Source organism: Cydia splendana, chromosome 4 (assembly GCF_910591565.1).
Source record: "Cydia splendana chromosome 4, ilCydSple1.2, whole genome shotgun sequence".
In the NCBI taxonomy this organism is placed as follows: domain Eukaryota; kingdom Metazoa; phylum Arthropoda; class Insecta; order Lepidoptera; family Tortricidae; genus Cydia; species Cydia splendana.
In genome coordinates, this window is record NC_085963.1 from 11,825,311 (window position 1) to 11,847,309 (window position 21,999).

Genomic DNA, 21,999 nt, shown 5'->3' on the forward strand with positions numbered 1-21,999 from the left:
GCTGAACCTACTATGCACAAGGAAACGTACCGACGAGAACGGTATATGGTAGCACTTGCTTTGGCAATGTACATGTGCACATGTTTCCGATGCAGGCTACAAGATGGCAGAGCCTCCAACGCGCACGGTCCCTATAGTTGAAATATTAATTATTTTATTACCACTTGCCAAGCCTTTATCATTCTTCTAAGACTAACAGATTTGAATGTAAACACTTTACTTTCTGTCATTTATTCCACCAGTTCACGTCAGTTTTATGGTAAATCGACATGTATATTTCTATAAACATGCATAACCATGTTCATGGTACTTGACACCGCGATTTCCATAAATATTCCAAGATCCCATAGACATTTTAGAAAGGGCATATTACTCGTTATTATGTATTCTTTATGGTATAACTTATGTTTGACACTAGTGGAACTTAAGTTTTAAAATAAAAACATGTATTTACCAAAAATGTCTTTATATTTCCACCAGAAATATTGAGTGCTATTACTAGAATAATTAAACGTTTTTGCGCTTAAAAATAATTAAACGTTAAAACATATTGCGCACCTATTGCAAATTATTTCTTATCAACATTCAGTCATTACTCATTAGCATACAATAAATAATAAAACCAACACCTTCGATATCCAACACCGCCGTAATGCAATGCATACGCGAAGAATTTGAATATTTTTAAAAGGTATCGCACATGGTCGCTTTCGAGCATCAAAAATTGGCGACGGGTATTTTAATTCCCAACTTAAGTCGTGCTTAAGTCACGTTGAACTTTCTGCTTTCAGTAAAAACGTAAGGCGTTTGACATTAACTGTCTGTCTTGTGGCGACCGTTAACTGGCCGTTAAAAGGTGGGTACGTAATGAAATAACTATGTTCTCGTCCACTGTTTTTTTTCCATCGTCACCCTGTAAGTCGCACGTTTAGCTTCGATTTAGTAGCGCAGGCTGTCGAAACCAAAAACTACAACTATTTTTACATCCAACTTCATGGTTTTTGAGGTGATTTGAAGGGGTATAAAGTAAATTTATTATTTGCTATTTTTTGGTCCACGCCATGTGCGATAGCTCTCAAACTTTTAAGACAATACTACTTGGAAAACATCAGACGTCGACGTCTGACGTTAGACGTCGATAAATGCAATTGACTAAGTTTATAGAATGAACGGAATGATTGCTTTACGGCTCTTGGGGTAGTCGGGGAACTCCTTCTTGTAGTTGCGGTGCTTGCCGAGCGCCCACACCGCCATCTGGTAGAAGCCGACCGCGGCGAACAAGCCAGCTGGAATGAAAGAAATAATTACATAAACATGTGCAAAAATACGGCAGGAAAAAATATCGTGTTGCAGTCATTTCACTATTACCGTTCCCGCGGTTTTCCTTTGAAACGATGGAACTGAACATTTGCGTGCTATTATATTTTATGATTTCAAATTTGGTTTAACCGAACAACTAAGTTTACAATGAAAACAATCAGCATTAGGAATCCATCCCGAACAACAGTTTTTAGATGGTATAGTGAAGTTAAAAGGGGTGAAACTAACATCGAAGATGACCAAAGGAGCGGTCGCCCGCAAACAGCAGTAACTGCAGAATACGTGTCGACTACTGAAATGTTGGTCTGAGAAGACCCACGATTTACATATACGGACATTGAAAAGATCCTAGGGGTTAGTTCGGGGAGCGACAATATCATCCTACATCACCATCTTGGAGTGAGGAAGCTCTGTTGTCGTTAGATCCCGTGTTTGCTCTCTCAAACTGATAAAGTTGCGATTTTTTGCGAAAATGTACTTAAAATAAATAGTGCTAATATCTTGAATAGTTTTTCTTTATCTCAAAAGTTATCGAGTGACCTACGTAATTAACAAAACCAGAGTTTCATGCACCTATTACTGTCATTAGATACGTTTAAGTTTCATTAATAATAATGAGATTAATAAGGAATTTTATTGGTAAGTTAATTGAAGGAAAGTTCAATGTATTTCACTAATCACTATTTGATACCCTGAACCCCAGTAGAATAATCATTATGTTATGCTAATTAATCCATTTGCCATCGAACCGAATAACGGTATTACGTCAAACCAGATCGACTACTAACACCAAATTGTCTTTATGCTTAAGTAGACTTAAAATGGGTGTGGTAAGGTTTAAAATTTAAACTTTAAATTCAAAGTGTGACATAAGTAAAGATATGTACAGGCAGCAGCAGAAGTTGCTTAGCGGGCGAGGTGTTCATAATTACCTTGACGCGCTCTTATTCTCTTAACAATAAAGTCGCGTCAAGATCATTTTGAATACCTCGCCCGCTCAACAACTATTGTTGCTGACTGTACTAGCACGTACTAAAACCTCGATGTTTTCAGTGCTTTTTAGGGTTCCGTACCCAAAGGGTAAAAACGGGACCCTATTACTAATACTTCACTGTCCGTCCGTCTGTCTGTCACCAGGCTGTATCTCATAAACCGATAGCTAGACAGTTGAAATTTTCAGAGATGATGTATTTCTGTTGCCGCTATAACAACAAATAATAAAAGCAGAATAAAATAAATATTGAAGTGGGGTCAATATTCCATACAATAAATGTGTTTTTTTTTTGCCGTTTTTTGCGTAATGGTACGGAACCCTTCCTGCGCGAGCCCGACTCGCACTTGGTCGGTTTTTTTAATATAAGCGTACTTTAAACACTTCACCTTCAACTGTTATGTGAATGAGACTTGTAAATTAAATAACCGCTTATGTAAATGGTATGCCGAAGAGAGCAAAGGTCATGGTAAACACCGGCGTTCGGCCAGTTAGCGTTATCAAAGTTATCGATTCCCTATCAATGTTTTATATTCTCATATCTAAACTTATACTGCACTGGAGAAGTGAAGACTGGAGTCTATAATATATATCTACTTGAATTATTCTTCGTAATTAATAGGCAATTAAGCACAGTGCAACTATGTCATGAAATGAATGCTGTGAAAGTTTAATTCGTTTGGTAATGATGAGTTGCAAGTTCTTCTGTATAGTCTGTTTTGTGTGACATGACGTATAGATGTCTATTCTTTTCGGAACTTAGATATAGTCTGGCAGACCTATTTTGTCAGTAGATAAAGGCGCGAGCATATTTTGGCTGGTGGACCGATCCTTCGCACATACATTTTTCAAATTTGCCGTCTTTTTCTACTGACGGAAATGGATTGCCAAACTATATTTAAAATCACATGGGTAATTTGAATTAAAATTACGGCAGGATTTATTAACTTGATTATTGATTGATTACCTTGGTCGACTTGTAATGCGGCAATTAGGTACACTACTTCTTTCACGTAGCCACGCAACCGTTGGTAGTTCCATGCCGCGACCGACTTAATGTAATTGCCAAATAACTAGCTACTAAATGGAAAAAATTAAATGGTTGCCACTTGCCGTGGACGCGCCTTACTAATTGGTACTCAGAAGGTGTAGGTTCTTTAACCTTCCATATGTGTGTGGTGTGCTGTAAAATTTTTGGCAACCGTATTGTGATCTAAAAAAAAACGCTACGATTTTTCATAAACTCTTGGCTGAACCTACTGCACCTTAATAAGATTGTAAAATAACAAATAATACTCAAAACTTACCGGGTGCACATTGAGTCATAATGGTAAAGAACACCCAGGAGCCGACTTCGTACGTGTAGTTCGGGCAGGACACGTAGTTGAAAAGCACGGAGAAGGGGTTGCCATCAGGTACAGGGATGCGCCTCACTTTGGTGCCTGGCGGGCGCAGATTCTTCAATAATATGTGGATGCTCAAGTTGCCTAGCTCGCAGAACTGTAATTAAAAAAAAAAAGGTTAAATTTAAGTTTCAGCTGAACATGTTAATGTTCGCTAACAGTACATACAGTAAAGTATGATGTTTAGTGATCATGTCATCAAGTGAGAGTTGAACTACATATGTTATAAATTTATGAATAGCAGAGAAACATCTATCTAGATATGCAGCAGCATATCAAGCCAAGTCCAAGAAAAAGGCTCTGGCCTATATATATTATACGAACTATTGGAAGCCACTTTTGACCCCTGCATAAGTCAAAATCTATTTAACATAAACACGTGAAGATTGTTAATTTATTGAAATCCCTTATTAGTATCCAAAATAAGAAAGAGTAAACTGAATTTTATACATATTACTGACTAAATTACTACTACATATATTATTTACTTGGCTTCATTCCTTCACATTTATATTTTTAGACAAAATAATGCCTGTAATAAAAGATATTGTTTGAAATTGCTTTCAGTTTAATTTCCTAATTATAGATATCCTTCCAATCTATTATTTTTTTCTAAAATCTAAATATTAATGTCTAAAAATTTTTATTTTTATCATAGACTGACTGGCATATATAGATTTGAAACGTAACCCACTTACAGATGGCATAGAAAGGTAAAATTTTTCGTCCAGATGAGTAATGTTTAATTAAAAATAACTAGCCAGTAAAGACAAAACAGTGAAGTTTTATGAGTTGATATATTTTCTGTGTAATTGATTTTTATTACCACTTAGCATCTTTTAACTAATTTTGAACAATATGGGCATTTAATGATAATTTCTATACAACAAGTAGGTAATGATAGCCCATAACAAAATGATAAAATGGGAATCAAGTTTTAAAGAATATGTATTGTCAAGTTCTCTGAGAAAAAATTTAAATCCAATTAATGTTCATTACATTGGATCTTAGAACATTACAACTGATTAAGAATTGAAGGCGGAGGCCAAGACTCATTTTGGGTCATCGCGCCAGCCAAGTAAGAATTGAAGAACTTGCTTGTGAAAACTATTACTTCAATGAAATTACAAAATATTGACATAAAATGTCAGCAGACACAAGGTTAAAATAATCATATTGTAATTACATTGCATACTTACAGCAAAACCAGCAAGCCCTATGAAGAAACAGTTAGTGCAGGGTGGCGTGTACAGGGGGTGGTTGATATGGTATGCCACATACAGGGTGAACAGCCAGTAGTAGGAGCAGTTCTTGAACAAGTTCCTCAGTGGCATGGTGCCGTGGGAGAAACGGTGCACAAATAGGGTTTCCAGCAATCTTTTGGCATAATGGATTGACCAGCATATGGCAGCAACGCTAAAATACAAGAGAAAAATGAAAGAGTTACCACATTTTTGATAATTCCTTACTGCAGTTATAGTAATTAAAAAACTTTCCAACTATTTTAGGCTACGGTGACTGCTTACCATCAGGCGGGCCGTATGCTTGTTTGCCACCGATGTGGTAAAAAAAAAAAAAATGTTAAGTACATATGAAACAAACTTTAAAATGTAGTCTTAAATAGTGTACAATTTTAAACTAAACAAGGTAATTTACAAGAGGCATAATATTGCACTAGGTTCAAAAGGTTAAAATAATCTATTAAAATATGCATATTAATATTATTTGATTTTTTTTTTAATGAAAAATTATTATTTATTGAAAACAATGGATTACTCTAGTCTCTAACATAGTCTATACAAATCACTTACATACTTTGTCATCTACATATAAATGATGTACATTTTATTCATTTATTTGTACTAGAATTAGACATTTTCACCACACCAGCTCGGAAAGGCTTACTTTGCACTTCAAAAATTGATAGCAAAGTTGCATTTTATTCACATGTGAGGCAAAGTAATCAACTGCAAATTTTGATTTGATTTCTTATGTTTGCTGGTAGAATTGACTTTTAAATGATGATTTTGGATGATAAATATTTAATAACATTCATTTGGATTTGATTTGGTTAGATTTTGTTCAATATTTTACATTTAATATTTGCTTCACATTGGTGTGGTGAAAAATTTTGTGTTTCACTCGAGGGCAAATTTTGTTTAACCCTCATGCTTTGAAACCCTCGCAATGCTCAAGATTCCATTTTTCGAACCACTTGCTACGCTCATGGTTCAATTTTGGAATCTATCGCCCGCTCGGGTATCAATATTAGCAGGAGCGGTTAAACAACTTTGCTCCCTTGTAAAACAAATAACTATTAAAGAGCCAAAACAGTCATTAGAAATTTATGTATGTGTAAACAGGAGATATACAAATGCCATCAATGTTTATAAAAATATGAATTACTGGTATATCATTATAGCAGCAATGAAGTTTGAAAATGCTGAACACTCACCTGGCAACAGTAGAGGGACCTTCTGAAGGAGTTCCATAGAGAATCCAGGGCCTCTGGTAAACCCAAAGGTACACGAAGAGTGGGCCTGCGTATTCTGCCAAGAATACCCCCTTCCATGAGATTTGTGGACCCAGATCTCTGACATAAAGCTTGGCACCATTTTGAATATTTAATTCTTTAAGTGATTCTTCTTCCTTCAGCGATTTGCCTTTGGCTTCAAGAGTTATGGCTTGGCGGCTGGGATATAACGACTTCTTCACCGACTGATGAATTTTATCTTTCACAACTTCGATGGTGGCATCTGCGGGCACTTGAATCTTCCCCAGCGGCTTCGAACCGACGTTGCTTAAAATCTCAATCTACAAAAAACGCGTTGCTTTGTAGACACATTAAATATTACCAAACGTAGCGGCATAGTAAAACATGAGTAAAACAGGTTTTAGAATAGCACGTACACTTACCTCCATGGTTTGTATAATAAATTATACTTTATTAAATGAAGATATGCGCAAATATATTATTTACTTATTTTAATGTATCTTCTTAATCATTTGACAGTGACACCGAATCCCACCGTATGCAAATTGCAATCGTTACACTGCAATTCGCCGCAACATACAACAAGGCAATCGCAATTTCAACCCGACCCGACTACGATTGAAATTAAAATTATGAATGACGTGACATTTTGACAGGAATGAACACGAATGACGGAACGACTGAATGAAATGAATGACGAAATGAAGTGGTAGGTTAACCATAGTCTACACACTACATTATGGGAAATCAGTAGGGCTACCGCCAATACCGAAAATCGTCAATTGCGGGCATTTTTCTCTGTCACTCTAATTACGCCTTCATTGGAGTAAAAGAGTAAGATCCCCGCAATTGACGATTTTCGGTATTCGCGGTAGCCCCACAGCAACTCTTTGGTCTGGCTCACTCTTTTGATTTGAAATATTATAAAATCGGAACGCAACTTAGTATGGTTAGTGTGGTACTATGTACTATGAACAATATATCTGTGTGTGTGAGTCAGTCAGTCATTATTTGTGTGTAATGTAATGGCGATTTGTGAACAGTAGTTTCTTCAGAATAATATCATATGTAATAACAAAAGTTATAAAAATATACGTGATACATAAATACCGAGATTGCCAATATGCGGTCTGTTGTAGAAATAGGGGCAAGTGTCCCTGCCTTTTTAGGAAAATTATGGAAACTGGTTAACGATACAGAAAACAATCACTTAATTTCCTGGAGCCCCGTAAGTTTATTTTATACTTTTATCTAACGAGACTTTTGCATGTTTGAATAAAACAAGTTAAATTGCTTAAAGGATGAAAGAGAGCCGGTAGAAGAAATCGACAATAACAACCTAAAAGAGTCGCAGGTTGACACTCCAAACATAAATAAATATAAAGTTAGACGTCACGTTTTACACCATGCTATCGGCTTCTGACACCAATTTGCACCGGCTAGTGGCATTTTTTTCTGTTACCTGTTCCGTATATTCATATTGATAACATAATGAATTGAATGCTAACAATCCTAATCATATTATTTAATTCTGGGCTGTTAGTTATATATTTATTCTTCAAATTATTAAAATATGAAACGAATTTCTTAAATAATCTTTAATTTCAGGGAGGAAAAACATTTGTAATAAAGAACCAAGCTGACTTTGCTAGGGAATTACTCCCTTTGTATTACAAACACAACAATATGGCCAGTTTCATCAGACAATTGAATATGTATGGATTCCACAAAATCACATCTGTTGAAAATGGTGGACTTCGATATGAAAAAGATGAAATAGAATTCTCACATCCCTGTTTCATGAGGGGTCATTCCTACTTACTCGAACACATAAAGAGAAAAATTGCTAATCCAAAGACAATAGTGACTAGCGGAGAGAGTGGTGAAAAAATACTCCTAAAACCTGAATTAATGAATAAAGTGTTGACTGATGTAAAACAAATGAAAGGGAAACAAGAGAACTTGGATGCTAAGTTTAGTGCAATGAAACAAGAGAATGAAGCTCTATGGAGAGAGGTGGCCATTCTAAGGCAGAAGCACATCAAGCAGCAGCAGATAGTCAATAATGTAAGTCTGTGATTTCATCTATTTTTTGTAACAAACTCATACTAATTTATGCTTTTTTCTTCCAGCTGATACAATTCCTGATGTCCCTAGTTCAACCAGCAAGACCAAACAATGCCAACAGTAATAATGTTGGTGTGAAGCGGCCTTACCAGCTAATGATAAATAGCGCGGCACATGATTCTGCCGCAGACAGCGCCCACCCTGGACGGATAAAGAACATCAAACTGGATAAAGACACTTTACTAGATGAACTGAATGAAGAAAATTTGGTGAGACATACTTTTGATAATATTGTACAGGTCCCAACCAAACAACTCAAACTGTTGGTTGGTAATGGTAGTGATCCTACCAACAAAGAACTTGCAGGTTCATGGCTTGTACATGTATATAACTTAAGATAATCATTTGTGTACTGAGTATGATATTATTATTATCACTATATAAGTATATGTATATACAGTGAAACCTGGTTAAGTGGGACCTGGATAAGTGAGAAACCTCTATAGCTGGGACTCATGGTGCGGTCCCGGCACTTTAGCACTGAATTACCTCTGTTAGTGAGATAAAATGAACCTCTATAACTGAGATTAGTCGTTGTGATTTATAGTCAGATTAACCTCTATAATTGAGACAGAGTATATTTTACCTCTTTTACTGAGACTATATTTATAAGATTACATTTTCCTAATTGTTTTTTTAGAATTTTATAAGAATTGGCCTGTGTATCTGAGATAAAGTCAGTCTATGACCTCTCTAACTTGGACTCTATTGATCAGTTTCCGTATTCTTACTAAATAACTCTTAATCTATCCATAAATTCCGCATTTGCTTAATTGTGTGTAAAAGACTTCAAGTTTCATTTAGTTAGGTACTTTATGTAGTTAAAACTATCAAAACGAAAGCTGAAATCTTGATAAGTATCACGAATAAACACATTTTCAGTTAATCATTTTCTAAGAGGCAATGAAGTCCGTATCAAATCTAATTGAAAAAAAAAAACTATCATTTGAAGATAAAATCATTCAAAATAAATTTAAAGAAATAATTAACAGACTTTTTGTACCTGGCTAACTGAGAGCCTGGGTAAGTGGAATACCTCTTTAAGTGAGACAAATCTGCTCGTCCCTTGAAGTCTCACTTATCCAGGTTTCACTGTATAAAATATGTTTGTGTTAGATGGCAACCAAGTTGTCCCTTGCCATATAATACAAATATCAGGATATTTCGTATTTAAATTTAATTACAATATTAACCAATATTGTGATTTTCAGGAGGATGGTCCCACAATCCATGAGCTGGCCCATGATGACATTTTGCATTCAGAGATTGCTCAAGATTCACTAGACCCTGCCAATTTTGTGACCATAGATGTGCCCTCTGATGCTAACGTCAACAATGACTATAGTCCTAACCCCTCAGGACCTGTTCAATATGAAGTTACTATGGAAGATGGAGATGATTTAAATGCAGGTACTTATATTTTGACTCTTATACAAATTGTGATTGGACCTAAACCTTTTCTATTGTTTGCAATATATACAGGGTGGAAACATAAGTCGGGCCCTGGAGGGAAACTACCTTAAATCCTTAAGCTGGCTCATTTTACTTAAAGGAGACATTCCTTTATTTTTAAAAAGAAACAAAACTGCATTCAAAGTATTTTTCTTTTTTTCTTCAATTTGGCTTGTCTAAAAAAATCTTGAGTACTAAATATTAGATTTTATGGCTATTTTGTACGACATACGAGTGTAAGACCTAATGTTTCTTGGAGAAATGTTATCATTAACATTAACTGTATTGACTAGTAGAATAAAATTGCGAGTTTTTATTATTTGGAATTTTTAGTCGGTTCGAGTCCCGGGCGAGGCAAGCGAGTTTTAGAAAATATTTGAATGCAGTTTTGCTTCTTTTTAAAAATAAAGGAATGTCTCCTTTAAGTATAATGAGCCAGCTTAAGGATTTAAGGTAGTTTCCCTCCAGGGCCTGACTTATCTTTCCACCCTGTATGTATAATAACTTATTTCTATTAATTGACACACTGTCTCCCATTCTAAATTCAATACTGTTAAAATAAAACCTTGCAGCATATCTAAAATGTCTTCTAACTGTATATTTTATAGATGGTGTCAGAGTCACATATCCAATAGCCAAAGTCAACAACCTATTACGGCCTCAGGATGTTCAGCCAGTAGTGACATCACCATCTCCCACTATGATTAATCCAACATCACCATTGGATCAACCAATACTAGATCAAGTTTTCATTGATCCATCGACTATAACAACTGCAGAAAAAACAAAAAAGGTGCAAAGGAGTATTGCTAAACCTGCAAAGAGAATGTCATCTGGCAGTAGTTTTAACAACTTAAATCCTTCTGCTGATTTGAAATTACCAGCTGAAATATTTGCTGATGAAGATTCAGTAGAAAATGGCATAGCAGCAGATGAACTCCTGCAGAGTGCACTACAAAGTGCTGCATTCGATGGTAGCATGTCTACTTCTAAAGACAAAATGTTTGGTGGAATCAACATCAAACTTGAAAAAGCAGAAAACGCTAAACCAACAAAGAAATCAAAGAAATCTAATAAGGACAATAACACGAACCCGATAGACCTGGCTGGCATTAAGACTGAGCTGCAAGATGACTTGGACTGGAATAACATGACTCTTGCAACCGTGAACAATAACAGTGACGTTAACAGGTACAACTCCATGTAAGTATGCTTATATTATCAGCTTCTTACATAAAAAGTAAAAATGTAGAAGGAACACACATACTTGTGCCACCCATGTAGGACATGACATGAATTCTCAACTAATTGTTATGTGGATGAATGTAAAATATCTACAGTCTTACATGTATTATGTACTTTTTGTTTATAATTTGTGACTTCAATATCCAGGAATAGGAGAGATAACATCAGCAAAAATCTTGAGGAATATACTTCTGTCTTTGGAACAAATTCAAACAAGTATGTGTAATTATGATAATTATTCTGAATAACAATTGTCAGTGGCGATGGCGGTGGCCTACTATAAATATTTATTGAAAGTTCATTTGATATGATCTTCAAAAAATTCATTTCATTCAATGTCTTTTTTTGGTTTCCTTTTGCTAAATTTCATCTTTAATAAGTATCTATAATAGACCATTGAAAAATGGATTGTTGCTTTTAATTTTATCTCTATAAAATAGCAAACACTCACTTATAAATTAGGTATAATATTCTTAGGCCTTAAGTTGCTGATTCCATTTTGTTTAAGCCAGGCAATTCCATCAAAAACTATATTGTAATTGACTAATATATAAAGGGGGAGATTGCTTATTGACTCTTGCTTTTTTATACACAGTGATTGGTTGTGGTTTGTGGTTATATAATAATGATAACATGTCTTGTTTGACTATTTCAGGAATGATATTGATGATCATTTGGACTCCATGCAAACTGACATTGAGTCACTGAGAGAGTTATTACGGAGTGACAATTATGCGTTGGACACAAACACTCTAATGGGGGTAAGACATTTTTACACATACACCTAAATTTTTTACATATACAATCACAATAGGTGTGTTCCTAACTATTTACTAACCACTATTATCAATTTATCAGTAAAGTAGCTAAAATAACTAATTATTTGACAAGTAACGACGCGGTAACTAGAAATGATGATTACAAGTATTCGCAATAAATTTTCCCAAAGGCAGCCGGTGTTAATATTCGCGCGGATAGTTTAAAATGGTGGACTTTATAACATTACATCGCAATAGGAGTTGTATGTATGAATATATAATTGTATGAATGTGTGCGTGATGTAAACATTGACGTTTGGCGTCGCGAGGTTGGCAGCACCACGGCGGGTCACGTTGCAGGCAACGTGTAGAGACAGCATGGTATGCCGTGTGCCTCCGCCGCACTCACACAGCCACTCGACCTACGTAACGTGTATAAATATAGCCTCACTGGCCTCACTGTAATACCGACTACGCAATAGGTCCGCTCACTGTTACGTCACGCTGCGATTGGATGGCGGGACTTTTGAATTAAACTCTGATAAAAGTTAATCAACAGAAAAATAAGTTACTATTTATTTTGTGTTTGTTGTCCATAGATTGCTGATGCAAGGCTAGGATCTACGATGTCTTTCGCCATTCCCTCCAGTCAGCTGCCGTCACACGATTACGTAATAATAATAAATATAGCCATAACATTACATTCTTGTACATACTAGTTTCACATAGTTAATTATTGCTGTAGGAATTTAATATATAATAAATCATTCATCTTTCTTGTACCTACATATTTATTGTCAGATAGAAACTTTATCTATGATTGTCGCGATTTGTTGGTAGTGTAATTACTCGTGTTGCTCACAACAAACTAAGTTGGTGGTAATTGACTAGTAGAGAATGGCTGTGACATTATGATGATTACAAGAATTTGTAGTTTTGTGATGAACTAAACTTGTAGTTTTAACCCTTTGCCCGGCAAGCGTCAAAAGGAAATAATCTGCCCCCCATAACACACGTATACTTGGTCAAGTAGATCTTGTCAGTAAAAAAAGGCGCGAAATTCAAATTTACTATGGTATTGCCGCCTTTTTCTACTGACAAGATCTGCTTGACCAAGTATAAATTACTAATGTGTCTAATACCTCCGGAAAATTCCACGTAGTAATAAATCGGAACTTCTGACATTTTATATTATAATAATATCTGGGAGACCGAGCTTTGCTCGGAAAACATATAAAAACCTCATAAATGCGCGTTTTCCCAGAGATAAGACTAGATCGATTTATCGCCCTCGAAAACCCCCATATAGCAAATTTCATCGAAATCGTTAGAGCCGTTTCCGAGATCCCCGAAATATATATACATATAAATAAATAAACAAGAATTGCTCGTTTAAAGGTATTAGATACGTGGAACGAAATTATCCACTTTCAAAATGGAAACTGCACATTTCTTATGACTTTTCCGCAATTTCCGGGAACTATTTACAATTTTCTGAGAATTCAGCAACTTACTCGCTATGATACGCGCAATATAGTGTAGTAAATGAAGCAAGTTGTTGTATGGAGACCCATGCATTAATTTCTCAGTCGATGAAATTTAGCTTGGTTATTGTATAGTATGAGCCGAGACTAACATTATAAATATCCAAAAAAAAAACACTCCTAAGTTAGGTAAAAACACAAATCTGATTATATATTGAACCGAGTAATTCCTCAGTCCAAAATGATTTTACAAAATAAGTTATTTGTATCAGTATGTGATACTAGAAAAAAATCTAAAAGTTTTGTCAAACATGAGAATATTTTTTTATGATACTTCCTTTTTTTGACGCTCATTTTCATCGGAAAATTGCTCTGTCATTTTTTTCTTCTTATATGATCTTAGAATATAATTTGGCGCAGTGGGTAAAAAAATCCAAAGAAAATGCGTATCGAAATGTATGTATTATAGAACTATTAAAAACTGAGAGTGGAAAATTTTTAGATTTTCATTTTGTAGGTATAAAACGGCAATAAAATGGCATTCCAGTGAAAAAATTTGACTGAGCAATTTTCCGGTCCAAGACACGCCAAAAAATTTTATTTTATTAATACTGGTATTTCTGCTGGGATATTTTTTTGATATTTCATATATTGTTGGAATACGTTCCATGAATATGTCTGGTGAAGAAAGTTTGAACGGAGCATTTTTCCGTAAAAAGATATTAACGATTTAAGACTTTAGGTATTTACTTTAATTCTTTTATTATTATTCTTTGGAAATTTATACAATACTTTTTATTTATTGATACTTTATCATACTGTAAAGTTTTTTCTGGCTGAGGAATTACTGCGGGGTCCACTACCTTTATTTACTACACTAATAGACTAAGTTAAGTAATGATTTATTGAGGGGGGAACAAATGAAGGGAATAGATAAATTAAGCTTTTATATCTATTTCAAATCCTGTAAGACAATGAAAGTACAGCAACAGACTTACAAAGTTATTTATAACGTACTTTTATGGTACCTAATTCTATCAATTAAATAACATTGCTGTGTCTAGGATACGGCTTTTCTTCGACGTCTCTTTGGCAGTCAAAGGGTTAGGTAATAGTTGTTTACTTAATTTCAACTTAAATAAGAAACTTAAATTAAAATAAATACCTATAACTTGTTGTTTCAGCTGTTTGGCTCCGATGATCCATTCTACGGCTTGTCTTATAATCCCGTGGACGAGCGAGCGAGAGCATCAAACAGTGGTAAGCCATACATCCTAATCATTTGCATGAAAGTTTGTCCTCAACTTTGTAGTGTTTGGGTGATGGTATGGATGTTCCAATGCAGAGATAAGATGATTGACCCTTAAGAATTAGTGGAAACCATGGCTTTTTGTCCCAATGATCCAAGTCAATAAGACACAACTTCGATATAGGCAAAATAAATTTATTCTGCGTTATATTTTACGTTTATGTTAATTGTAGATACAACAAAACAGTATCCGATGCTTGATTTTGATTGGCTGATCCGTAACAGCGATGCGTCGCCCGCAAAGTAACCTGTACCTACATCCTTTCAAGAGTTAGTACAGCTGAACCCCACAGGGTTGGACGTTTGGTAAAGGGTTATGTTATGCTGGTTGCGGTCTGTGATACTGTCTCAGGACTTTTTGTGGCATGAAGGAACTCATACTACAAGATTCTGTAAACCTAAAACTGCATATTATCTGAGACCAGTAGAGAAGTGTAATTTCCATACATAGTTGCTCCTCATCATTGTTATAGGTAGTATCATGTTCATAAGATCTTAGCTCCATATATTGTATGGCGAACTGCCTTTCTCTATCTTAATGAACAGTAGACATAAAGTCAGTATTATAAATATTATACAAGCATCTCTATAGGGCGGTGTGTTGTAAATATAGACTTTATTCTGATTGTGTTCAGGTCCAAAATCGAATGGATTCAATTTTTTTCTCTTACAAAATATTTGTCAGTGGTTTTTACATTATAAATTGACCGTAGTTATGCAGAAAACGACCAACTCAATTTTTTTTATCAATGCAGAAAGCGACTAAAGCTACCTACTGAGTTAGGGTGTAAGTCACTTTGACAAAAATAAAAAGTTGGTCGCTTTCTACAGAACTACGGTCAATTAAGGGAATCACTACTAACACCTTACATAGTGACATCACCTAAAACAATGATCAGAAACGCAATTTCGAATGGAGATTACAAGTTTTTTTTTTATCTTTGATCCCACTAGTTTGTTGATTACATTCGTTGCGGATACCAAGACACTGCAAAAATGTTGATTGTAAAATGAATGCTAGACAAAAGTAAACTAATATTAATTTCACATTAATTTAGTTGTAATTGCTGTAATGATGTCTTATTGTTAATTAAAGCAAAGAAGCCGAAAGGTGAGATATCGAATGTGAGCGGGGAGGAGGGCCGTGTCCAGGACGCGTTTCCCGAGGACGATGGTATACTAAACACTATGTCAAGTAGTTTCCGATTTTGATTTGTTCATTTAAATTTGCCCGCACGTTGCCCCGCATTCTTTTGTTTTTAGTACCCAGGTGTTCAAAAACAGTGTGGGGGATTCCATACAAAAGTTTTAACTTATAATTTTTGGCGTAAAATGTTTTTATGCTGTCAATCAGAGTCAATCACATTAATATCGTATTACTTAATCATATTTTATTTTTCCAGTTACATTAAAATATTTAAAATTAAAACGAATTATCAAAAAATGCAAATTTAAAAATATATTGCTTTAACAAAGATATTAAAACTTGTTATTAATAAACTTCCTTATTTTTATAAAATTTGTTAACAAGTAAATGAATTTACTCGTACCTTTAATATTTGCATACCTAATAACAAATTGTTAGGGACTAGTTTACTGTTTAAAAAAAATGTGATGTATAGGTACTTGAGGTTGAACAAATACGCATCTGTTTGCGTAAATACATTAAGGTACGTGACAAAATAAAACCAGTTTAAAAGCAAAACATTCTAAAAGCAGCAAAACCTTTTGTATGGATATTAACCTATGAGCGTTCACCATAAGGTCATAATCGGTATCGCATTGTGACTAGAAAAAAGGAACTCCTAAAATTTTAGGACAAAGTTTTCTTGACTTTTGATATTTTTTTCTTGACATAAGAAATTATTTCTACTTCTCTTAGTCACGATTGCATATTGATTCAGACGTTAAACGGTTGGCCTTGTTTTTGTTACACCTTGTATTAAATTTGTAGGCATTAACTAGTAGCTGACTAAAGTAACTTAAACTTTTTGGTAACTAGTAATTAGTGGCATTCAATCTCGTGATCTAATGGAGTCGGTAGCTTAAGTAGATAGATTTTACTTGCCTATTATGTGTATATTTACAATAAAATAATTCGTTTATTTAAATTACTAAATTATAATTTTTAGGTGCAAGTGTTTGTTGAGCGCACTTTTAACAGGAATCGGACCTGCATGTTTTATATATGTACTAACTTATATTGTTATCTTTGTATAACGAATTATTTGTCACCCTCGTTATCTTATCTTTTATGTATCTTTATATTATTTGCTTGATATATTTTTGGTTGATTTGAGACTTCGATTTAATGCTAGTGCTTTTAGTCAAATATGAAGTGAAATTGGTTTGTTTTTACAGCATTTTGTTTTTGATGTGGAAAAAAAGACGGTACATACCTAATATAATTGCTTTCTTAATCTTTTATATACTTACCGTACCTACGCATTTGTTTAGGAAAAAAATGGCAGCTTGGAAAGATAATATTTTTGTAAATATGCAGTACCTACTTTAGCTCTACTTTAGATGATGAATTAGGATAAAGAATGCATGCATGATATTATTTATAAGATTGGTAATTATAATTATAAATAAGTTAATGATAAATAGATCCTCGTTTATCAATTAAACGAGTTTGACACTGGAGGAAATGTACACATGTACAAAATACCTTTAGTAGGTACGTAGTAATTGATATAGACGGGAACGCATGGAACGTTTTATTCCTTCATAGAACATCAGTTAGAGAAATTACTGAAAACAAAAACTCCATTTTAAGATGAACGTCAGGCATCTCTTATTCATATGGATAATATGTAATTTCAATTCAGACAAATGTTGATTTACTAAGTTATTTTATTATCAAGCCCAAGTATCAAAGGAGCGTCAAGTGTAGAGGACAAGTATTAGATATTCCACTAACGCCACAGCAATACATTGAAAGTAAAAAAATGAAGTAATCATAACCTTTCGCTTTGCGTTATTGTCCAACATGTAATTCAAAAGTCGATGTAAAATATGGTGGGATAAAATGCTTCAAACGATTCCGTCTTTATCGTTCGTTGATCGAACTAAGTACTTTCACGGCTAGACAATCTCGGTCTTGGCATTTCGTTGTGGTGTGGGTTGGTAATTTCTACAATGTTGTTAAATAATATGTAGGTAATATGTCATGATGCATAAATTAGCATTTCACACTTGTTTCTCATTGGTCTCATCCTTACGTTCGCTTTTAATTCAATTTCTATGCTATTATTTGCTGTATTGAACCACGGCGAAATAGACTAACGATTATTTTTTTCTTGGGTAATTTCAGCTGAGGGGAATCAGCTTATGTCGTATACAGGGAATATTCCTTACTTTGAGGATATGAACCTAGAGTTGGCGAGCGATAACTCTCAAGAGGCGCCGGCGCCGACGCCGCCGAGCCCGTCTAGCTACACGCTGAACACGCCTCAGGTGCAGCTGGGCTCTCCCGCCTTCCCGCAGAAACCATGAGCCTCCACCACTCGGCGTCGCGTATACCTTATGAACGGTTGAAGAACGCAAGCGTCATCTTAATTCTAACTTGAGGGCCCTGAAACAAAAGCTCCGAGGGGAAGGGAACGTTGACAACTACAGCGTAGAGTGAAGTCGCCCGGAGACTTCCAGGCCGAGGTATAAGGCTATGTTTACTTGCGGTCTATAGCTCAATAGCCGACAGCGCCATGCTATCTAAGCCATGTGGCTATCGACTGCCGAATACGGGAGCAGAAGACCCAGTGTCAACGTGCCTTACGCCAATGGGAAAAGGCTCAAGCTAATGTATGATGAACATAGTGATATGTCACAAGTGCGAAATGTATCTAATGCAATGTCGACACTACTGCGTGTGAGCCTTGCCGTGTCCTTTTATTTGTTTGTATATATACTTTATTTGATCGGCTAAGTGCAACACCATAATAATATATTTGGTCTTGTTGCCATGTTACAAATTAAAAATATTTTCAAAAAAATAAAATGTTTTGTTTGAAAATAATGAAGCGCTGATATGTTTAATATTTTATATTTCAAAGATATCTGTTTCCTAACGAGTCAATAAAATGATTATTGTTATTTAACGAATGCAATAATAATTAAATAATTTTGATTGAAATATGCATCTAACTACCTACCTATTTTCGTTGAGGCCAGTTAACCTGATTTAGTATGTCTTGCGTTTCGGCAAAGACTCATTAGGCAAATGATGTCATTAAACAAAATGTACTACCACTTATAATTTTAAATATCTATATGCAATTCATACCTAAGTAATTAATTAATCTCAATTATTAAGTTATCATAAACCTAAATTTGTCTAAATATATCTCTGTCATCTTTTATTAATCCTACGTGGCTCGATGAAATGGAAAATGATTTTAAAATAACTTCACCATAGGGTCAAGTCATATTTTAGTAAAAATTATATATCTTGTTTAGCGTCGAATAGACCAATGTTATTTTTTTATCCTAACCAACCATATTAAAAAATACTGGCCTGAATTTTGTATCTTTGAAACATTGGTCGAATCTACTACTACTAAGATAACCCGAAAATCGTGGCATTTATACAACAAATATTCATAATTATCCACATACCTACTGACTGACATGCATTATTAACTCTATGAACATCATCACTGTGGCCTAATGTATTAATTCTTAAATTCGTACTTCATTATTTAGATACCTCATCAAAATCTTCAATGTTCGTCTTTAGTATTCCCACCAGATTTGCAAGTAATTAAATTAAAAGCAAGCAACTATCATAAATTTGAAAGTTACAAATGTGTCTACCGAATGACGCGCAAAATGAAACCTTGAGGCTATCAGTAAAGAAAGGGTCTCATTATACTATGATCACTTTTTAATGACTTCTTATCTATTTGTTCATTGTACAGTCAAGTGTAAAAATATGGGTGCACTCATCATACTCAAAAATATGTCCCATAGCTCTTATGTCAGCGAATTAAGAACTATGGGACATATTTTTGAGTAAGTTGTATGCACCCATATTTTTACACTTGACTGTACCTAAATGCAAAGTGCCTGTATATGTAAAATCATAGAGTGAACAGACGGTTTTACATCTTTTCTCCCCTATCCATGATAGCAAAGAAGAGTCCTACTATTAATACATCTTTGATGATGGTAATATAGAATCTACCTTAAACCTAGTGCCTGTCTACCAAAAAGTAGAGAGAGGTAATGGAATATCGATTTACACAGAAAACACCATAAGCATGCAATATAAGCATAAGGGTTATGATAACATTTTTGCTTCTTAACCAAGCTTTACAATTCGTTTTACAATTAGTTTTTAGATAAAAAAATACTTCTGTGTCAATGCTGTCTCTAAAATGATTTTAATCAGTTACAGCTCTTTACTCTCTGGTACCTAATAAGTAATGTCACGCATTTACAGGAACACCTATTCAATGAATGACATAGTTTTCTGTTACTAAATTCATATTAAACAGTAGATTAGATGGCAACGATAATCTTAACTTTGGGCCCCTTAGGAACTAATGGTCCAATACACACGCTAGTGGTGTTAGTTTATCTATTGATAACACTCATGCATTTTATACAAGCACTGGAGTTTGTACGCATACTTAACAATTTTTGAGGCAATTAAATATGACCTTTAACTATTACAGTACACATATGCTGTTTCTTCCTTCAGAGATTTCCCTTGAAATTAGGTATATCTCTTAATATAGACAGAAAAGAGTGACAGGTGAATGAAGGCAACCTCAAAGTTTATTTCTACGTACAAAATCCAGTACTGTTATAACATTCTTGATAACACTAGAACTGAGAATACAAAAACCTTGCTATATCTAAGTAATAAAATAATATCAGTATCAATTATTTACTTTTAACTTGTATTATCATGGTGTAATTGTACAGGGTCTTGTTATGCGAATAGCAGAAGACAGTGACGTCATATTACATAATATCCGAGATTAATTTATGATGGCACATGAAATTAATATCTTAGTTTCGTTTCAAGCAGAAGTCAAAGCGCTATACAAATAGGACAGAAGCCTCGTCGGTGCTGCCATCTACACAGAGTTGTCTAAGAACGCAATTGGGTTGGTAGAAGACAATAGTCTTTATTATTTACTCGTTTTTGGTTTTAAGTCATAATTGCCAAACAGCTCAAGTTATACATCTGAATTTCGTTTGATTATGGCCTTATACTGAAGTCCGTCCGAAGTTTACCAATTTAATGAAAAATGACCCGTTTAACTTTGAAATCAGTGAGACATGTGATATGACGTTACTGTCCATGATTTTTGAATCCTAGCAGTCTGGAAGCATGTTAGGTGTTAAGAAATGCAGTTTGTGTAGTACACGAGCGATTACCGCATTAGTATCCCCGTCTATTCGTAATTTTGGAACATTTGTGATTCGGACCACTCTATTGTTTTAATAATTGAAACCTTAAAACTTTCGTCCGCTGCAATTGCTACTAACCACCTACTAACGCAATCAATACACATCTCTTGACATCCCTTCTTCAGTCAATTCAGAGATATTTTAAATTCATTAAAAGCGTAGATATTTTTGCAGACTGATGGTGCTAAAGGCGCGTTTACACTCCGAAAACTGCTGCTACATTCAAAATTACTGTCCATGATAAGAATATGTATATTATGGTGTGATCTATATATAGTCGAATACGGCAGTGGAGCCAGTGTAAACGCGCCCTTATCTAGAGTCCCTCATCAACGCACCTTCAACTATGGTGATAAACGCTCGTGAACTAGACCTTTACTGTCAGATTATTATTAATAATTACGTAGAGAGTAATTTACCATTGTATAAAACATTTAATTTCATTATGAACAAAGTATGGTAGAATAAAGTATGTAAGGATATAATATATATTTCGTTATATTGATGTAAGTTATTTTTAATATTAGATTAATAAAAGGTTGAGATGAACGAGCGACTTTTATTTTACCCGATTGCTTTGGTAGACCATATACATTTCTCTAAAACGCTCTAGCTAGACTGACGCTTTCAATTTTATTGCCTTTCTCTCCTAAACACTTGTAACACACTTAAGAGTGTCACGGACCCGCGGGCTAAGAACCGCTTCCATACAATCGAATCGAAGTTACACTCTCATTTTGTAACTATGGTTAGTGTCCGTGTTGACGATCACACTTACTCATATAGGAGTTTGTATAATAAAAATATCAAAAACGAATACTAATGAATTAATGATTCATAATTGGAATGAATTTTGTGTGTAAGGCTTAGGTATGTAAATTACTGAGGTAATATTTTATAAATAATTTATTGCACTAAAGATTAATTAGTATTATGCACAATTTGTACTAAGTACCTATCAAATTAATGTTAAATTATCACAGCTATCCTACA

The 21,999-nt window shown here is 34.6% G+C and overlaps 2 protein-coding genes across 12 annotated transcripts; one reads left to right on the forward strand and one right to left on the reverse strand.

Moving 5' to 3' along the window:
- Positions 1-1,088: 1,088 nt before the first annotated feature.
- Positions 1,089-6,770, reverse strand: LOC134789877 (probable very-long-chain enoyl-CoA reductase art-1). 2 transcript variants are annotated; one of them, XM_063760550.1, is made up of 5 exons: positions 6,631-6,770; positions 6,170-6,528; positions 4,914-5,130; positions 3,619-3,811; positions 1,089-1,286 (listed from the first exon to the last, which is right to left on the reverse strand). In XM_063760550.1, exons 1-5 carry the CDS (start codon positions 6,634-6,636, stop codon positions 1,159-1,161), a joined length of 903 nt encoding a protein of 300 aa, XP_063616620.1. In that variant the 5' UTR covers positions 6,637-6,770; the 3' UTR covers positions 1,089-1,158. The 2 variants fall into 2 exon arrangements, with proteins under 2 accessions (XP_063616620.1, XP_063616619.1); XM_063760549.1 differs by having other exon boundaries at positions 6,625-6,651.
- Positions 6,771-7,187: 417 nt separating this feature from the next.
- On the forward strand, positions 7,188-21,555 carry LOC134789927 (heat shock factor protein). 10 transcript variants are annotated; one of them, XR_010144134.1, is made up of 11 exons: positions 7,188-7,436; positions 7,817-8,275; positions 8,341-8,544; positions 9,547-9,745; positions 10,396-10,990; positions 11,180-11,248; positions 11,688-11,793; positions 12,390-12,461; positions 14,459-14,534; positions 14,757-14,889; positions 17,900-18,036. XR_010144134.1 is itself a non-coding variant. In XM_063760636.1 (11 exons), exons 1-11 carry the CDS (start codon positions 7,332-7,334, stop codon positions 18,079-18,081), a joined length of 2,145 nt encoding a protein of 714 aa, XP_063616706.1. In that variant the 5' UTR covers positions 7,188-7,331; the 3' UTR covers positions 18,082-21,555. The 10 variants fall into 10 exon arrangements, 9 of the variants coding, with proteins under 9 accessions (XP_063616706.1, XP_063616713.1, XP_063616710.1 ...); XM_063760636.1 differs by lacking the exon at positions 14,757-14,889 and adding an exon at positions 15,680-15,757 and having other exon boundaries at positions 17,900-21,555; XM_063760643.1 differs by having other exon boundaries at positions 14,757-14,853; positions 17,900-18,018.
- The last annotated feature ends 444 nt before the right edge of the window (positions 21,556-21,999 follow it).

Bases quoted from the DNA above. Each gene is read 5' to 3' on its own strand.
- LOC134789877 (XM_063760549.1), bottom strand. The intron at 3,812-4,913 runs GTAAGTATGCAA...TTTTAATTACAG, and splicing joins TAGGGCTTGCTGGTTTTGCT to TTCTGCGAGCTAGGCAACTT. The intron at 1,287-3,618 runs GTAAGTTTTGAG...CTTTCATTCCAG, and splicing joins TATGACTCAATGTGCACCCG to CTGGCTTGTTCGCCGCGGTC.
- LOC134789927 (XM_063760636.1), top strand. From the start codon at position 7,332: ATGCGGTCTGTTGTAGAAATAGGGGCAAGTGTCCCTGCCTTTTTAGGA. The intron at 8,545-9,546 runs GTGAGACATACT...TGTGATTTTCAG, and splicing joins AACTGAATGAAGAAAATTTG to GAGGATGGTCCCACAATCCA. The intron at 10,991-11,179 runs GTAAGTATGCTT...TTCAATATCCAG, and splicing joins GTTAACAGGTACAACTCCAT to GAATAGGAGAGATAACATCA.